This window comes from Molothrus aeneus, chromosome 1 (genome assembly GCF_037042795.1).
Source record: "Molothrus aeneus isolate 106 chromosome 1, BPBGC_Maene_1.0, whole genome shotgun sequence".
In the NCBI taxonomy this organism is placed as follows: domain Eukaryota; kingdom Metazoa; phylum Chordata; class Aves; order Passeriformes; family Icteridae; genus Molothrus; species Molothrus aeneus.
Genome location: NC_089646.1, coordinates 9,133,783 through 9,152,830, shown reverse-complemented (window position 1 = coordinate 9,152,830; position 19,048 = coordinate 9,133,783). Strand labels below are relative to the sequence as shown.

Here is a 19,048-nt window from a genome sequence, read left to right as displayed (position 1 = left end):
GCAAACTCAAGCCACCATATCAAAAAGGCAAAATAATTTATTTTGGACATTCCCAGAGCAATAAAGTTTCTTTGCAACTAAACATCATTTGGGTGTTAACTACCCAATTCATTAACTTTTGGTATGTTTGCACAGGTGTCACTGACTGCAGTTTAGCAAACAGTTTTGCTCATGACGGCAGGAGAGAAATAAAAGCCAGGCCACCATCCCTGCTAAGGTGTCTGAGTGCTGGCAGGATGAAAAGCTAATGCCAATCTAGAACAATAATGAATATTAACATTTACAGAGAACAGTACTGCAACACAATGATCAACTTTTACACAACTGAGGCCTAGATCTGCGACAGTGTGTGTGTCCACGTGACAGTGTTAAACATCTACTGGAATAAAACTTCTGTTAGGCAATATCCACCTACTATAAAAACTTTTGCTACAAGTCTCTATAAATAACTCAGTAGAATATTCAATTTATAAAGAGAATTTCCAAAGAAATCAAGCAGTAATTTCTCAAGCCATGACCTCATTACAAGGACAATATTCACCTAATGCACAGGTTAGTGTATGCAGCACTTTATTCATCATGTCTGCTGTAAAGACAAAAATTTTATTAAACAATATGAGCTTCAGGTATTCAAGTTTTGATTACTTCCCAGAACTTCTGGCTCCTAGCTACTCACCTTTTTGAACCATGTAGTGCAAAATTTGTTCAATTAATGATGTCACATAGCTGACATCTTGTAAAACAGGCAAATACGTATTCTCAGATGAAAATACCTCAAGCATTCTCATAGGAAGTGCAACATTCAGACTGTCATCATTGCAATTTTGCAGTAGCCTATAAATGAAATTAAAATTATTTAACAAGATATTTCTCATATTTCACCACACATTCACCTTAAAGTAACTTATTTCTATCTACTTGGTTTCCAGGTGCTCTCAGTGGTTTAGCTACATCTTTTTGCTGGAATCTTTATAATAATAACTCCTGATTTTCAGGTATCTATGAATATGGCATTTTACTTTTAAATCCTATTAAATTCTTGCTCTGAGTGATTTGAAAATTTGGAGGTCTACTGCATAAACTAGAAGAGAAGCAAAGAATAATACATGTTTTACCAACATGTACCACTAACCACATTACAAATGAAGCCACTGAAGCCCCAGAGCAGCACAAGCTGGGAACAGGTGTTAGGGAACATCATGTACATAACTAATACAGTATGTCTTGGATTACAGACTGAAATATTAAAAATACAACCATTCCCACCCTTTTAACAAGTTGCTTATGTAACAGCTACCAGTAACCACAGGAATTATGATGACTAAGAGCCTATTTAGAATTCAAAGTATTTTTTAGCACAAGATGTACATGGACTGAATTGTCCTAACAATGTGCTTTCTTCCTTATCCATATTAAGAGCTGCATTTACAAAACCACAATTTCCACTGCAGTGAAAATGTACATTTCCATGCAGTGGCACCACATCTGTGTCCCACTGCACAAGGACTTTAAAGTTCACCACCCAAGTCTTCTTTAGAATCTGGTGTCACTGTTCCTCATACATACAGTTTACACACTTATAAGAACATAAGCTTCAGTGACTTAAATAAAACAATTTTCATAAAAAACAAGTATTTTAAAGTTCTGCAGAGTGTAACTAGTCCCTATTATTGATAAGAACAAACATATTGCTTTCTAATAATAGAATAACAATAGCTGCCAGATATTCAAGTCACTTAACAGATTTACCTTCCTGTGATCCTCCCACTACAAATAACAAATTTAATGCTAAAGCCAATAATATAACTGCTCAATATGCCTTCAGTTCAAAATAAAGTGTGAGGAAAGCCATATTAAATTTATTAGTTTTGAAACAACATCTATCCAAAGCATATCCCTGGAACACTACTCCAGAAAATAATATCTAAACACTATCAGTTCCCAAGAAAACCTGGTTTCCACAAATATTGTCAATGATTTCACTATACAAAAACAGTTAAGAACATACTCAGGCCTATCCTAGGCCAGCATCCCTTAAGCACATGTTGAACTTGAAAGTTAACAGAGCTTCAGAACATTTGATTGTTCTACATAGGAACAGGTATTCAATATCATGGATGACATATATACAATATAAACAGTCCTCTACATAAAATTAATGTACATTTAATACTTCACTTGCTGCAAAAAGAAACAAACAAGTGCCCAACATAATTTCTGAACACCTTCTACATAGTAGCACATAGAAAAAAAAAAAGAAATTACCTGCAACACAGCCCCAACAGTCTTTTTATTTGGAATAAGCAAGTAAGTCTGTCTGGACCATCTAATTGCTTAACAAACTGAGAACTCTGTTTAATTAAATTCTGACACATCCATACCTGCAACAAGATATGCACAAGTTTACAGTTTATAATGACAAGTTCTATCATCTATGACAACTCAGACAGTGATATTTCAATGCTGTTATGGATACCTTTGGAGGACTTACAAAACACAAACTCAGATTGCATCATGTTCAGTTGAGAAGAAAAAATTGTTACTCATTATAAGCTCCACAACCACTAAGTACTAAACTTTCAAAGTTAAGACTGAGTTACACCATCTGGTAATTTTTTGTTTTTAAACAGCCATAATTCTTTAATGTCCATTATTAACAGCCACTACGAATCACACTTACTCATACATTTGTGAAGCTGGCAGTGACTTTGCAATTGATATGCCAGCCATACTGAACAGTGAGAAAAAAAATCACCACCCAAACACCTTGGGAATGACCATTAGGCTAAGTAGAAATACTGTCTAAAATTAAATCCTAATAGATGTATAGTATTTTTTAAAACTTACTGTGAATAATGCACACAGGATTTTTCAAGGCTTCATTTCACATATTATGTATGTGTGTGAGCATACGCACTCGTAAAATCTAATTTTAAGTTATTGTGACTAAATGAAAAAGAGCAGAGTGCAGTGAAAAGTGCACTTTGAAGTGAAAGACTACTCTAAAAGTGCATGAAGTGCAAGTACTACAGATCAAAGTATCTAACAGTACTCACCAAACGCTTTGAGTCCTCATTCTGTCTGTAGAAAAAGAGTAACTGGCGAACTAAGAGAGTCAAATTCGCTCCATTAGCAGTGGAAAAGGTTCCTCCAGACTGAGCCAAATTAGCACAGCGATCAAATTCACTTCTTTGGATAGAGTACTTAAAAACAAAACATGCATCAGTACATCAGTAATGGTTATGATTTACAACAGAGCAAAATCTCAGCTTCCCATCCAGTGAGGTTGCAAAGTAGTAACACAGATACAGCACATATTTGTTAAGATACCAAAACATACACATGATATCATACCTGAAGCCATAACTCCATTCTGTAACTCAGAAAGTACAGTTGCAACAAATCAGTTGCTTATCAAGCATTATCACATCAAACATTTTAGTCCAGTTCATTCAAGGTAACGAATTTAAACAAAACTCTTAGGAGAATCTATCCAACAGCAACTTAAAACAACTTTCTGATTCAAACTATCACCTTAATCATACTGTAAAAAAACCAAAAAATTAAAAGCTCCAGTGGTGTGTGAAAGTTCTTAATACCTAATGCTTTTTATCCCATTTATCAGCTAAAAAAACATTTCAGGATCCCACTCAGGTCCAGTCACATCCATGCACTGCAGAATACACATCTGTTTACTAAAATACTGAGTTTGAAATGAAAATGCTGAGAGGGAAAAAAGAATAAGCACTTTCTCAAATACTCAAAACAATTTTTCAATGAAATTATTTATTACAAGAAAGTTTAATTTTCAACAAAACTATTTAACATATTTCTAATTAAATAATCATGTACTGACTTGATGTTTTCTGTCTCTGTAGCCTCTTACAAATGACTGGATTATTATTGCATTTTTCAGCCTCCGCCTTTCTTCCTGTGAAACAAAGCAAGAAAACTGAAATCAACACCATAGGACTGACTTTAATTTCTACTATTTTACCAAATATATTTGTATTCAATATGGCTTTTTAATGAAAATTAAGCAGTAATCATTAGTCAAATAAATTATTTCAATGTTTGTGCCTAATACACGTAAATCAGTGAGAATGCTTTTTTAAAATGCAAATTTACCATTAAATATTGCAAAAGAGTATTTAATATACAGTAAGTATGTAATACTGCAGAAATCAACATAAATATTTTATTAGTTTACATCACTTTATGGTTAATGCATTTTATTAGACAAAGTCTTAACACTATGTTGAAAAATGTTGAAGGATTCATCAAATCCAATTACATCATTCCTCTTTCTGCATAGAGCAGCAAACACTGACAACCCACTTATTTGTTTTCACTCAAATAATATAAAAGCATTATGATGCTGCCACAATTTAGATGTGGGGAAAACAATAAAAAAAATATCAGTTATTTGGAGACAGTACCACTGTCAAAATGAAAACGAGGCTTAAAGCTCATTGTGGCACAGAAGCAAAATATATAAATTAATAAAAATTCTTAGTCTCTTTTCCAAACCAGACATGTCTAGTGAATCCTTTCATGACATCTCCCTCAGAAAGTGGAAAGAGTAGCAAAAATCACCTCTTTACAATGGCTCTGAGGAGCTGAAACCCAGCTTGCTTGAGATGCTATGGAAAGAGCTCTTGGAAGGTTCCCTGACAACACCCTGGGCATATCCCATTACAATAAATATCTATGGCAAGTAGCTACTGTAATTGTATTTCTAACAATGTCCATGTGGTTTCTCAGGGAATAAAAGAGGGGAAATAAAGAGTTGTTCATGAACCTAGAGCTACAAAGCAGTGGCTGAAGGAAAAGTACAAGGATCAAGAAGTCTGCTTTAAAAAGAGGAATTTTAACCTAATCAATCCTTAAATTATATCAAACGTATAATTCTGGGGATCATCAGACAAAAGAAAACACCAAAATGTTTTCATAAATTTCATTAAAATACTTTTGGAAAGTTCACAGAAACTTTCAAGTCCCAAATCCTTGATTTCCAATTTATTGTCCTATAAAGACACATCCAAGTTAAAAGCAGGACCTGAATTGACCACAGAGAACACCAGACAAAATTGCTATTCAAGGCCTGTTTTATTTTTCTTGGAAAACCCTGGTTCTTAAAGCAACTTATCTGAATAAGCAGATTCTTGAAGACTAACTGCCTCTAAATCATGGACGAAAATCAAAATTTTGATAGGCCAAAGGGTATTTCTCTCTCCAAAATATTGACAGTAAAAGTGCAATCAGGAGAGAGTTTCAGAGAGGTGGTGTCTCTTCATTACCATAATGTAAGGCTCAACTAAAACACAGGTAACTCCTCCTCCTCCTCTCTAGGTACTGGTTTTATCTCAGAACACAATTGTCAGTTAGAGACTCCTAACTGCACAGGTTTTAAGTCTGAGGTCACTGCTAAGATTCTGCTACAGGCAGTTTTTAAAAGCCATAGCTGATTTTATTCTCAGAGGAGTCATTCATTTGGTGAAAATGTGCTCCATGCCACAGCAAATCACTGTGTGCACATGTGTACCTGCACTGGGATGAGTGGGTGGCTCTGCATCAGCTTTGCACAGGACACAGCCAAGCAACTGAATGCATTTATGGACCACAAAGAATTTTTACACATGTTGCTAAAGACTCATTGATCATAAAGCTGATCCATAACATGGAATTCTGAACTAATGGGTGAAATCCTGGTACTTTCATACTTCAACATAGTCCGTAACTACACACCCATGTTGGAGAGGAAAAAAAGCACTAACTGTCCACAGAAACTGCAGAACTTGAGATTAACAGAGCACAGGTCAAACACGCCTTTAAGGGCCAAAGAGTTGTTTTGTTCATGAGCATTAAACCTGCATAGTTACATTTTTTAATGTATTTAATGTAATTTATCAGTATTTAACACCAATTTTTTTTCAACTTACATAGAAGGGGTGGGGAAAAAAATAACAAAATTAACATATTGATTCAAATTCCATAATACTAAATTTTGGGTTCTTCATTTCAGTACTTGTTCCTCCTTTGCATTATTCCAGCCTGAATTTTCCAGAGTACTAAGCTCCCATCATAAATCAGTATTAAGATTGCTTAAAGCCTCACACCTCAGCTTCTCACTGGTCCTTCTTTATCAGGTGATTTCAAAGCACTTGAGCTTTCTTGAATTCTTTTCAAAGAAGTCAAGAAATTTAGTATTTAATTTAATTCTTTCCAAAGAATTCAAGAATCACTGTTCTGATTTCACCTTCACAGAAGTGAGGTACACACTGGGGAAGTGAAATACAAAGGTCAGCCAAGAAACCATAGCAGAACCAGGAGCAGAAGAAAGTTTGCTGAGACTAACCCATAGGAATAGATTATGAATAAGGTAAAATTTGCCATTTACTAGCCAAATCCTTATCTTTTCTCAAAAAAAGACTAGATCCAATAAACACCAAAATAAAAGGGAAATTTCCCTTTACACCCAGTGCATGCTTATCTTCTTTTGAGATGAAAAGCACTTCTAAGGAACAGTTTAAAGCACTCAAATTCTTTTGCCAATTAAAGTATACTTTAAGACTATACAGAACCTGCAAACTGAAAGAAAACATTGCTGAACTAAGTATGACAGCAGCAGAATTACTTTGCACTGTAAATGTAACACCAAGGGAAAATCCAGCAGGCAGGCAAACGCTTACAGGCTACTTTACCTCTCGTTTTCTCCTTTCTTCCTGAGTTCGATGAAGGAGAGAAGCCTTTTCTTCCTGTAAGACACAAAGAAAGATACTACTGCATTTTCATCCAAACACACTTCAGCTGTGCTCAGGATATTTAATGCAGACTTCAGGGATTGCTCCAAATGCATAACACATAAAACATAGAGAAAAGTAGGTGTTAATAATTTTCTGAACTCACAAATACATGGCATTCAGCCCTCCCAGAAGAACAGTGATGGAGGAAGTTATGTCCCTATGAAAAGGGACCACAAAGAGCAGCAAACTGTACTGATCCCTGTCCATGTTTGTGCTCTCAGCATCCCAATCACCCTGGCAAACATCAGCCATTTACAAATGGCAGAGCTGGAGCACAATAAGGTCCCAGTCCCACCAGATCACACCAGAAGTCTGAGTGTTTTCCTTGCCTGGAGGGTACATAAATCCCTGGCCCAGGTGCACACAGCAAGCTGTGGCACGTTCAGAGCAATCACATCCTGCTCCTAAGCCCCTTGCTTTTGTCTAACTTACAAAAAAGCACAAAGCTCTTGTATTTACTTATTCCTTTTCTCAAAGCTTGTCCAGAAAAGATGTCAAGAGAGACACAGCATAAATGGCAGGAATTTTTTCTTTAAAAAATTTGAACTCTTCACCCAAATTAAGGCTATGCATCAAAACTTTCAGGATAGTGATCTCACCAACACAGAAAAAGACAAGAATACTAAAGTATTCATGAGGCCTCAAAACCCAGTACTATTACAACAGAAAAACCAGGCATTCGCTTTAAAACCACAATCTTATACAAGTACTCACAGATTACAATATATAAGAGTCCCTTACTGGATGGTTCTGGGTAATTTCCAAGGAAATATACAAAATAACTCAATTTTGATGCACAGTATTCAGTTTCCACTGCAGGCAACGGGAGATGAAAACACCCTAGCACCTTCCCAAAGCCAGTCTAAAACACACAGCAGATTTAAGTAAACTATTTTCATTTTTTGACACTGACACAAATGACAACTTTGTTTTCCTCTGTATGCCCATATTAGCCTAGAGAAGTTAAGAAATTAAAAAACACTCAAGCTGAAAACGTACTGTATTTTAATACAGAAAAATCAATTTGAAGTTGACAAACAAATGCTTATAAAATATTTAAGTACAGCTGAAACAACTGTGCTGGAATACTTTCTTCAGTGTCTATCAGCAGATACAAAAATGCGAGCTTCAGGTCTTCAGGACCTCTTTTCTGAGGTTACAGATGAAGCAAAGTCATCATTCTCTGGGTTTCTTTAGGATAGAGAATACTCTAGCAGACCATCAAGAGAGTGAAAAACAAAAAAAGCCCACAGAAGGTTAACCATCTTTCCTCTAAAGACAGTACTTATGGCCAAAGACACCACTAAACTACAGCTGTTGCCCTCTAAAGACAGGGTTTGCTCCATGTGTTAAACACAGGACAAACAAACTCAAGGAAATCCATGCATAAGGACGATGTATCTCCACTCAAGCAGTACAGAAAGGCACACACAAAGACAAAACAAGGGACTAAATTAGTAACCAACAAATGGCTTAAAGTTTCAGGACTTTTTCAACAGCTGATACCTGATGCATTAAAGAACTTGGTGAAATGTCCCAGTTTAGAAATTATTGTGCTGCAGAAAGCACCATGTAAAGTGCATTTCTGCTTAGAAAAAACATTTTGTAATTTGTCCTTACACTTCAGAGAGAAAGCAGAAAGAAAAAGCAGAACAAAATACAGGAAAGGGAAAACAAATTGCTACATGTGACTGGAGAAGAGAATGGTATGAAAAAACACAAGCAAAGAGAGACAACACAAATTATTAGTAAATAAAGGAAAATAAGTGGTCAGAGGGTTTATCAGAAACAAACAATTTTAAATCATTTGAAGAGGGAGGGAGATGTAAAATGGCAGTGTATCCTTAGTGCATCACCAGCTTTTCATTGATGAAGAATTGTGTTTCTTTGTAGCCATCAGTCTTTAACCCAATCCACTCTGAAACTGACAAAAGTTAAGTTTTTAGTCAGCCACATACCTGCTTTGAGTACTCACAAAGAAAAATGCCAATTTGTTAGAGTATAAATTAAACAAAATAGAAGAATTGTCCTAAGACAATAAAATACTCAGGTATAAGTACATCCCACCTTTAACAAATTACTATGGGTAAAATAATACTGTTACTCATGTTCACAAGACATACACAGATCATAACTATGACTAAAGAACACATTTAAAATAAACTCAATAAAAATATATCCCCTTAAAGAGTTATTAAACCAAGCTGGAATACACTGCCTCTTCAGAAATTAAAAAGTAACCATGCATGTGCAAAACAAAACAAACCTGCAGTAGGAAAGAGATTAAAAGAAACATGAAATAATCTTCCAATGCAAAGGGCATTCTATCAAAATCATTTCTTAAAGAGAGTTAACTGCAGTCACCTCTGAAATCCTCCCTGAACTGGCCCTTGACAACCAGCACTGTGAAAAGGAGCTGAACTCAGCAGCTGTTGTTCTGTGGCTGGCTGTGAACGACAACAGCGTTACTGCAGTGACACCCGTTTGACAACTCCCACCCAGAGCCTCCCGACTGCCGCCAGCGACAGCCACAGCTCGGGCACCTCTGCTGCTGCCAGAGCTCCTCACAGCAGGAGACAGCCCAGGAACCCCCAAAGATCCCACCCGGCTGCTGCCAGAGCTCCTCACAACAGGAGAGGGCCCGACAGGAACCCCAAAAGATCCCACCCGGCTGCTGCCAGAGCTCCTCACAACAGGAGAGGGCCCAGGAACCCCAAAAGATCCCACCCGGCTGCTGCCAGAGCTCCTCACAACAGGAGAGGGCCCAGGAACCCCCAAAGATCCCACCCGGCTGCTGCCAGAGCTCCTCACAGCAGGAGAGGGCCCAGGAACCCCCAAAGATCCCACCCGGCTGCTGCCAGAGCTCCTCACAGCAGGAGAGGGCCCAGGAACCCCCAAAGATCCCACCCGGCTGCTGCCAGAGCTCCTCACAGCAGGAGAGGGCCCGACAGGAACCCCCAAAGATCCCACCCGGCTGCTGCCAGAGCTCCTCACAGCAGGAGACAGCCCAGGAACCCCCAAAGATCCCACCCGGCTGCTGCCAGAGCTCCTCACAGCAGGAGACAGCCCAGGAACCCCCAAAGATCCCACCCGGCTGCTGCCAGAGCTCCTCACAGCAGCAGAGGGCCCGACAGGAGCCCCAAAAGATCCCACCCGGCTGCTGCCAGAGCTCCTCACAGCAGCAGAGGGCCCGACAGGAGCCCCAAAAGATCCCACCCGGCTGCTGCCAGAGCTCCTCACAACAGGAGAGGGCCCAGGAGCCCCAAAAGATCCCACCCGGCTGCTGCCAGAGCTCCTCACAACAGGAGAGGGCCCGACAGGAACCCCCACAGATCCCACCCGGCTGCTGCCAGAGCTCCTCACAACAGGAGAGGGCCCGACAGGAACCCCCAGAGATCCCACCCCGCTGCTGCCAGAGCTCCTCACAACAGGAACCCCCACAGATCCCACCCGGCTCACTCCCGCTCCCCGCCCTGCTCCTGGGCTGCTCGTGCCACCGGCTTTCTTCTCCTGCCAGACAGGCACGCATCTGGTGTTGAGTCTTTCTTTCAAGGCAGGCAAGCAGACAAGGTAGGGGGAACAAAGCCTGAGCTTGTCCTGATTCTGTCACCCCTAACTCAAAAGGAGTGAAAGCCATTCCCTGAATCAGTCCTGACTTTTTATGATGTGGTCATTTTCCTTCAGGGCTTGCCCACCCAAGTACACCATCCATGAGTTTTCAGGCAATGTAGGACACATCTGGCTGTCCCTTTTCAGCCTGATGCTTTCTCCAAGAGAGAAAAGACAACCAACCTCCTGCTCTAGCATGTGAGCTGCAGCACCGTGAAAAACCACATTTGAGAAGTTTTCTGTGGGGCATGGCACAAAGAAACAAGAAAGCAGAGAAGTAAGTGACAGCAAAACACAGAGCAACACTACAGAAATGACTCCGAGGGTAAGACAGAAAGAGGAAAGAGGTGAAAACAGAGAAGCAGATGGAGGACAGTACAAAGAAAAGAAAAGAAAACATGTGACTGCCACCAAAGAAATGCTGAGTAACATCCAAAATGTTAATTTGTTCATGGGGATGACATCCACTCCCATGTACTGTGCTGTTCATCACAGCCAAGCTCCAGAACTGCTCTAAGGCAGCAGCTGGGAACAGCCACATCTGACAAGAGAACAGTGTCAATGTCAGTGCTTCAAAACCAGCAGTTCAATCCATCATGAAGAAACAAAGTTGAATTCAAGTCATTTTCTTATCCTTGTTTTGCTGAAATACACTTTCTTGTTGCAGAAGTATGTTTGCAGAACTCCTAGCTTTCACATATCCGAGCCAAAGACTGAATAAGGTACACTAATATAGAAACCATTATTCTTTTCCTTCTGCATTTGAACACTTTGTCTTGAGAGAAACTTTCAGCCCTCTTGTCTCAAAATCCAGATTCAGAAAAACAAAATGTATACATAATTAAATCCTCTTCAACACTTCTAATATTTGTTGACTCCTAAAATCTGAAATTGAGCACTCTTGGACAGTTATTTACTTGCTATATTTTAGCAAATAAATTTAAAACCTAAATATGCCCAGATGTGAAGATGAAACTGAATAATTATTTTAAGGTCCTAGCTAAACACAGATTTTTTTTTAAATTAATAACAACACACTGAAGCAAAAATTTAATATTATTAATAAATGCTTGATGTTTCTTTATAAATTAAGAGGGTTTCTTTTGGTTAGTAGCTGAGAATGCTTCATATTTCACATTACAAGAGGTCATGCAAAGTACAAGGCATGACTTTTTATGAAATTTTCTTTAAAAAACAAACACTTGACCTTTTTTAATTTTTGTGGACAATTATAAAAACTTGTGTGGTTTTCATCTACAAAATCCAGGAACTTGAATCTTTTTTTCTTTCCTTAAAATGAGGAACACAACTTTACAGCTGAATTTAACTTGAACCACATAAAAATCAGTAACAACTCCCAAAATAAATTAAGTGACCTAAGCAATTTATAGAATAAAATTCCTTTCAACACAAGTATTCAGTAACTCCAGACAATAAATGAAAAAAATTTTAACATTTATTTTTACAGAATAAATGTGGCCACTGGGAAATATCCCCCACGTTCTCAACAATGTTTCAATCTCCTGACATTATTTTAGACAAGATGAACTCCAAGTGGTTTCTTTAATCTAAATAGTAAAAGAAATTTGCATTTTAAAAGGCTTACAATGCCTTGAACTGAACCTCAACAATTTAAATTCCACTGAACATGTCTGAGTATGTTCAGCAGCCTGAAATCTTCTCTTTTAACCAGTTTGTGATTCTTCTTAATAATGATGTAAACCATCAGATAAGTTTCTATGTAGAGCAGACAATCCTGCAGAAGAAGGAGTGTGAACTGTGCCCAGGAGAGGCATTTGGCCCTGCAAAGCCTGGCCTAACTGAAGTCAATGCCACAGTGCTTGTCAGAAAACACCTCAGCTGAATTTCACCTGAAATTTACTCTGGGATGTAGGGGGGATCTGGAACCTCTTCTATCATGGTACCCACAAAACCACAAATGGGGGAACCAGGATTTGATTGGAGGCTCTAGAGGCCAACTGAAATGCAAGGAAGTTGCATTTACATTTATGCTCAGTTTGTCCCTATTATGATTTTTAAGATGTATCTTGTACACAGGGCTGTAGGTGAGCTATTTCTAGTGGAAGGTGGCCCTGACCAAGGCAAGGGGGTTGGAAATGGGTAATCTTCAAGGTCTCTTCCAACCCAAACCATTCTGTGACTCATCATTTTCTCAGGAACAAGGGGGGAAAATGTATTTATAAAAGCATAAATTCTTGATTTGAATCTGAAAAAACAGCACATAACTGAAAATAACAGTGCAATCACTGCTGTCAGCTAACTACAACTGCATCTTTTGTAGCTTGCTTTCAAATGAGGAGAATTCCAACTGTTACAGAGAGAGATTAAAAAATGCCTAAGAATCAAGGATGCATTAACTGTGTAGTTTCCTACTGACAGGCAGCCATTATTTTACAACATGACAGTCTCCTCATGCTTCCATGCCACAGATCTGAAATTCCAAGAGTATTTCAAGACTTAGGCTGTGACACTGCAAGATTCCAGCTGACTCAGGGTGAGGTGTGTACCTGCCCACAGAGCTACACCATGTGCCTGACAGGACAAAGGTCTGCAGGGAGCAAAGCAATTCTTTCCCACCATCCAAAAAGAAACACTCAATTTGTAATTCTAATCTAGAATTCCCACACTATAAATCCTTACCATCATTTCACTTCCATTGTGGCATGGTGTAGGGTCAAATAAGTTATAATAAAAGAGGAATTATTCCTTCCTAAAATTATTACCTATTTTCCTCAATCCATCAGTAAGAGAGAAATAAAACTGATTTTTACCTGCCCCAACAATAGTTATATCCTACAGGCATCTGTACCACAACAGCCAATCCCAACATGGGCAGATCTCTCCATGCACTCGCAATTTTACAGCCTACTGTTCCTAAAATTTCAATTTTAATTCCACGAGAAGTTATTTCATGGGTAGAATGTGGACAACAAAGAGCAAACAAGGTGCTTCTGGAGTTCTACCTCTGCACTTCAGCTGAAAGCAGGGGGAATATAAACAATCTAATGTTTAATGTCATGCTACTAATTTAAGAAAGCAAATCAGAAACTACTAAATTAAAATATAAACAAACTTTGCAAATTTAATATCTCTGATTAGTAAAATGTCCATATTAAAAGAAATCACTAAGACTTTTTAAAATACAGATGGAGTCATCAATATTTGCTCATTAATAAGCTTCTATGTCTGCCACAAAAAAGCCAAAGATCAAAAAGAACCCTAAACTCCATGAAGTTATTTTCACTTTCATTTTTGTGGCCCTGCTCACTCATCTGTATCACAAATTCCAAAAAAGGAGGGGTTTCATCTCATAATGCATTATAACTTAAAAATACTCTATTCTAAACAATCTTGGGATTTGTAAAAGCATGGTTTAGACAGCTCAAGTGATACTGTACATTTGACTTAATATTCTTTTACCCATTTTTCCCCATTAGACTTCCACGGTGTCATTCATACATTTCACAACTTAAACAATGTGGAACTACAGAGCCCCTTACACATCTCAGCACTGGCCTGGGGATCCCCTGCATGCATGCACTAAAGCATTGCTACCTCAAATTTTTCTTATTATTACTGAAATTAATGAAGTAACACTAGGCCTGAGTGTCCCAAGCCAGGCTGACGTGGTTAAACCAACTCTGTGCTGTGTTCAACCTCATGCTAAAATCAGTGACAGCTGTCCCCAGAAGGCCAGGTGACACTCCACCTAGCAGAAATATGTTCACTGCACAGGACACAGGGGATGGGCTGGGAAGCAGCCAGGTGAAGGCACCATCTGCTCCAGTCCCCTCACAGTGGGGTTGGGTGAGGCCAGACTGAGCTGCAGCCCAAGCCTACCCTTAATGCACAGCTCTGCATTTCCTGCCTAACACACCACAGACTCTGCAGCCATAGCCTTCCAGGCAACAATTACTGTCCTGCACAAAATGTCCATGAGTGATTCAAGACGTCCTCATATTGAACTCCAATAACAGCACTCATTTTTGGAGGCTACTTTACCTAAGAAGCACAAATGTGGTTTGCCAGTTACAATTAAACTAAATTTGAAAATTTCTTTTGAAGAGCCTCATAAAGCAAAGAACCATGTTTTAAAAGTGACACTAAAAATAAAAATAAATAAATAAAACCCTCTAAAATTAGATTATCACATTGTAAATAAAATCCTGTATCTACACACTCAAACACATACAACAGGGCCAACAGTCCAGATGAATCAGCAGATCCTTGAAAGTAGGTACAAAATGAAAAGTTCAAGCACTGGCAATACCACCTACATTTTTGCACTTTTGTACAATGCATTATTATAATGCTACAATAATATTCTGAAAGGATCAGTCACTGAGGTAGTAATTTTGAGAACATTAATTTGCAGCCTGTGACTAGAACAAAAACAAGTGATGCTTGATATGGGTGGACTGAAGTGCTTTTCAAGAGCATGCACAATTCAGACCATAACACACATGAATATAAGATACAAACAGCTCAAAACCAGACCCAAAGCTCTCTGGTTTTGTAATTCAGAAATTCCATACAAGCTAGTGATGAGAAGGCATATTACACTCAGTATCTAACTGCCACAATTATGCAAGCCCCCAATCTTACTTCAATCATTGTGCTCCTAATGATAGAACTCATTGAAGTCTGGCCCTGTGAGGCCTAAGGGAACACTACAGACACACATGGCAGTGCCAGACAGGTGTCAGCACATGTGAGCTGTGACCAACACAGTCACTGTTTGCAGCTCAGTTCCATCAGCAAAACCACACTGCTAAGAGTGCTGCTGACCACTATTTTGGTGTAGCTGTATTCACATCAGGCCCCACTGGCACCTTTGGCACTGACTAGCTCCTCAAACAGGAGGTTTTTGTCATTGTTCTGCAGTGGTGCAACCACTTCGGGAAACTTCCCCAAACTGGGTACAGAGCTATTCTTAGCATTAAGCAGCCTGCATGGCCCCAGTGTTTCTAAATGATGCCTCCTTCCACCAAAGGAATCACAATAGGCAGCACTAGGCATGCATGCAAGCTGCCAAAAGCATGGCAGAGGTACAGCATTGACCCTTCTAAAGTTTTACACCATTTGGGAGGGCAAGGGCATTTGTCAAAAAAATGAGGGGTTTTTGTATGTGTACCAAAAGCTGGAAGGAAATAATTTACAATTCAGCTTTCTGTAAAAATGAAGCCAATACATATGAGAAACATGCCTATGATGTGAAATAATGAGAAACTCACATGATGCCTAATTCAGGCTCACCTAGAAACAGAGACCAGACAAAGTTAAAAGATAAAAGCAGATGTATTTAATGAAGGGCCTTCAGGTACATTAAGAGCAGACAAAGCCTCCCCAGGGGGCTACACCCAAAATGAACAACGGTCATGAGTTTTTCAGACAGATATAAGTTTGGTCTGCTTACATATCAGGGGTTAAGCCTCCAATTACAGTTTCAGGTAATGAATCCTATTCCCCCAGTTTGCCCCCCCCCCCCCCCCCAATCACTTTTGTTTATACTTTTCACTGCCTGAGGCTGTAGGGTGTCTTTGGATAACAGGCCCAGACAGACTGTTTTGTCTAACCAAAATGTGAAGACAGTTAACTACATTTTAATGGAGTTTAGAGCTATGCACTAATGCAGTATAGGATTTGAAAAATACAAAAGCTAAAATCTTAAGGCATCACATGGAACCCACAAACATTTCCCACAGCAATCTCTGTTGTAGTACATTTTCACAGAAGTTCAGCTAAACTGCATTTAGAAGTCATTTTTATTACTGTCTAAATAAATTCTTTCTTTAGTACAGTGCACAGCTTCTGCAAATCAGCAGCTCTTTCAAGGACACTCTAGGATGTCTGTGTAACCATGATGCCCAAAGCTGCATGTAACTGATTTGCACTGATGCAGCACAAGCACTTCAGTGAACCCATGTAGAATCATGAAATCTGTGCACCAGTCAGTATCAATCTCATCATGAACCACAACCTCTGCTGCACACAGTGAAGGTTATGCATCAATTTCAGTTTCCAGTCCTTTACATGCTAATATTTGTCCTTGGAAATTTATGCCTGCATAACATTAATAAATTTGTCCCATATAATTAAAATAGACATAATTCTGATACATTTTCATGAATTGCTAAGTGTAAAAGAAGATGTTATGGTGGTTGCTTACTTCTGTAGGAGGCAACATGTTCAGCAAGAAACACTATGAGCAAGTCAGGGTCAAAAGTTGCCAAGTACCTGAAGTGTACAGCTGAGGACCAGGGCATGTTCTGCCAACTCCTACTTAAGCTGGGGAGTATTTATGGCATTTTGACTCATGTAATGCCAGTTTACGTGACCTAACGAACAGACATGTCTTAAGATAAACAGAAGATGAATCAGAGGAAAAGCTGCATAATCTAAATACAGTTCTGTATACAATCTCTTCGTATTAAGTCAAAACGCCAAAATGCAAACTTCACTGTGATTTTAGTATCACAGATTGCAGTATTTTTGCTCATTTCCTCACTGTACTGCCGAACCTTAAAAGTTTCCAAGGATCAAAGCACATTTATTACTGTGCTTTTACTGCACAGTAATAAAAACTTATTTTTTTACCCAATTAAAATTCAAAAATACTAATGGAAACACTCATTGGCTTCCCACACAGCTATCTCCAATGACAACGGGGAGACTCAGTATTTTCACGGTGAATTAAAGTGACCCCTACAGATCAGGCCACTTGTAAAAACACTTTGTCCTTTCTGTCGTTCTTCCGAAGTCCTGTGCCCTTCAGTGCTCGACTAAACATTTGCTAACCCTGCCCAATGAGCAAGATCCGAATAAATCATTCTGCTTCTTTCCCCATCAATAAACACGAGGAAATCAAATAGTCTGGTGGAGCTGACAATTAACTGCTACTAACCCTGCGCACGACAAATTGACTGAACCTAAACCTGACAGAGACCAACCCGGCGGCCCCGGCTCACGTGGACGAACCTCCCCCAGCACTTGGGGTTGTGTGAGGCTGTGTGTGTCCCACATCCCCCCGGCGAGGCAGGTCCACGCCAGACATTCCCTCTGCAGGGAAATGACAGGAGGGCTCCGAGTCCTTTCCCCCTGGAAGACCCGGAGAGCGACTGCCGGGGAGGTGCCACTGGCCGCGGCACCCGGGATCGATCGATCGCCTGCGGGGGGAGAGGGGGGGGGGGGACGAGCCAAGGAGACATTTCCTCGCTTCCCACAATTCTTACTACACTACAAGCCTGGGATGGTGTGGCCTGATTATACAAAAAATAATAATAACAGCGAGGCAGGGAGATCAGAGATACACATCATCGGGAGGGGAGGGTTTTTCCCCTCTATTAAACCTTAGTCATCGCTGCTCCCATTTCTGAAGGCCCGACAGTAAAAGCACCGATAACAGGGCGGGGGGCGACAGAACCGACACAGACACGGGCACGGCCGGGCGCCGCTCCTTACCTTCCTGCTCGCTCCTCCGAGGGACACCTTGGGCCTTGTTTTGAAATCCCCTTCAAAGCTGAACATGTTTACAGCTTATCCCATGGGGAGCGGGGCCCGGCCGGCCGGCAGGGCGAGCGGAGGGGCCGCACGAACCCCCCGGGCTGGCGCCCCGCGGCCCGCCCGCCCCCGCGGGGCTGCTCCCCCGTCCCCCGCCTTCCCCGCGGCCTTCGCTATCCCGGTCGCCCCGTTCCTGACCGGCGGCGACGGCGGAGCGTAGTGGGAGGAGGGAGAAGGAGGAGGAGGGAGCGGAGGAGGGGGCAGAGGCAGCGCTCCCGCCGGCCGCGCAGAGAAGATGGCGGCCGCCCGCGCTCCCGACACACGGCCGCGCCCGCCGCCCCGCCCCGCGCCGGCTCTCCCGGCTGCGGGTGCTCCACGGAAACTTCCCTGCCCCACGGGAAACTTCCCTGCCCCGGCATCCATCGGAGCTGCCCACGGATGTGCAGGGCCGGCTGGGGCTGCGCTGCCGCATCATGCCCAGACGGGCCGCGCTGAGGGCGAGAACCGAGCTGAGGGTCCAGCCGGGCTTTGGCACAGGGCTGCCCTCCTCAGCGTCGTTTGGCTACGGGACCACAATTGCTACGCACACATATGTGTACACATAATTTGTACTTTTAGTAGCATAAGCATATCACAGAATAAATAAGGTTGAAAAAGACCTCTGAGATCACAGAGTCGAACTTTTGACCAAACACCTCCATCCAGTAAGTGCCACATCCAGCTCCTAAACAGCTCCAGGGACGGTGACTGCACCTCCCCGGGCAGCCGATTCCGATGTTTAGTCACCCTTTTCTGTGAAAAAATTCCTCCTATGTCCTACCTGAGCATCCCCTGGTGTAAGTCGAGGACAGTTCCTCTCGTCCTGTGCTGGGAGAAGAGACCGACCCCTACCTGGCCACACCTTCCTTTCAGGGGGTTGTAGGGAGAGATAAGAATTCAGAGCATTCACAGAATCACTGGGTTGGAAGAGACCTTCAAGATCATCAAGTCCAACCCAGCCCAAACACCTCAACTAAACCCTGGCACCCAGTGCCACATCCAGGCTTTGTTAAACACACCCAGGGATGGTGACTCCACCTCCTCCCCAGGCAGACCATTCCAGATCTTTATGA

The 19,048-nt window shown here is 40.9% G+C and overlaps 1 protein-coding gene across 1 annotated transcript in view; it reads right to left on the bottom strand.

Annotated features, from left to right (window-relative positions):
• UBE3C (ubiquitin protein ligase E3C) overlaps positions 1-18,037 on the bottom strand; it is a 73,590-nt gene extending 55,553 nt beyond the window's left edge. Inside the window, exons 1-6 of the mRNA XM_066551150.1 lie at positions 17,898-18,037; positions 6,705-6,758; positions 3,857-3,931; positions 3,057-3,203; positions 2,266-2,381; positions 677-834 (exon numbers count right to left, since the gene is read on the bottom strand). Of these exons, the coding sequence (XP_066407247.1) occupies positions 677-834; positions 2,266-2,381; positions 3,057-3,203; positions 3,857-3,931; positions 6,705-6,758; positions 17,898-17,963 (616 nt within the window). The 5' untranslated portion in view covers positions 17,964-18,037. The remainder of the gene's footprint in view (positions 1-676; positions 835-2,265; positions 2,382-3,056; positions 3,204-3,856; positions 3,932-6,704; positions 6,759-17,897) is intronic.
• Between the last annotated feature and the right edge of the window lie 1,011 nt (positions 18,038-19,048).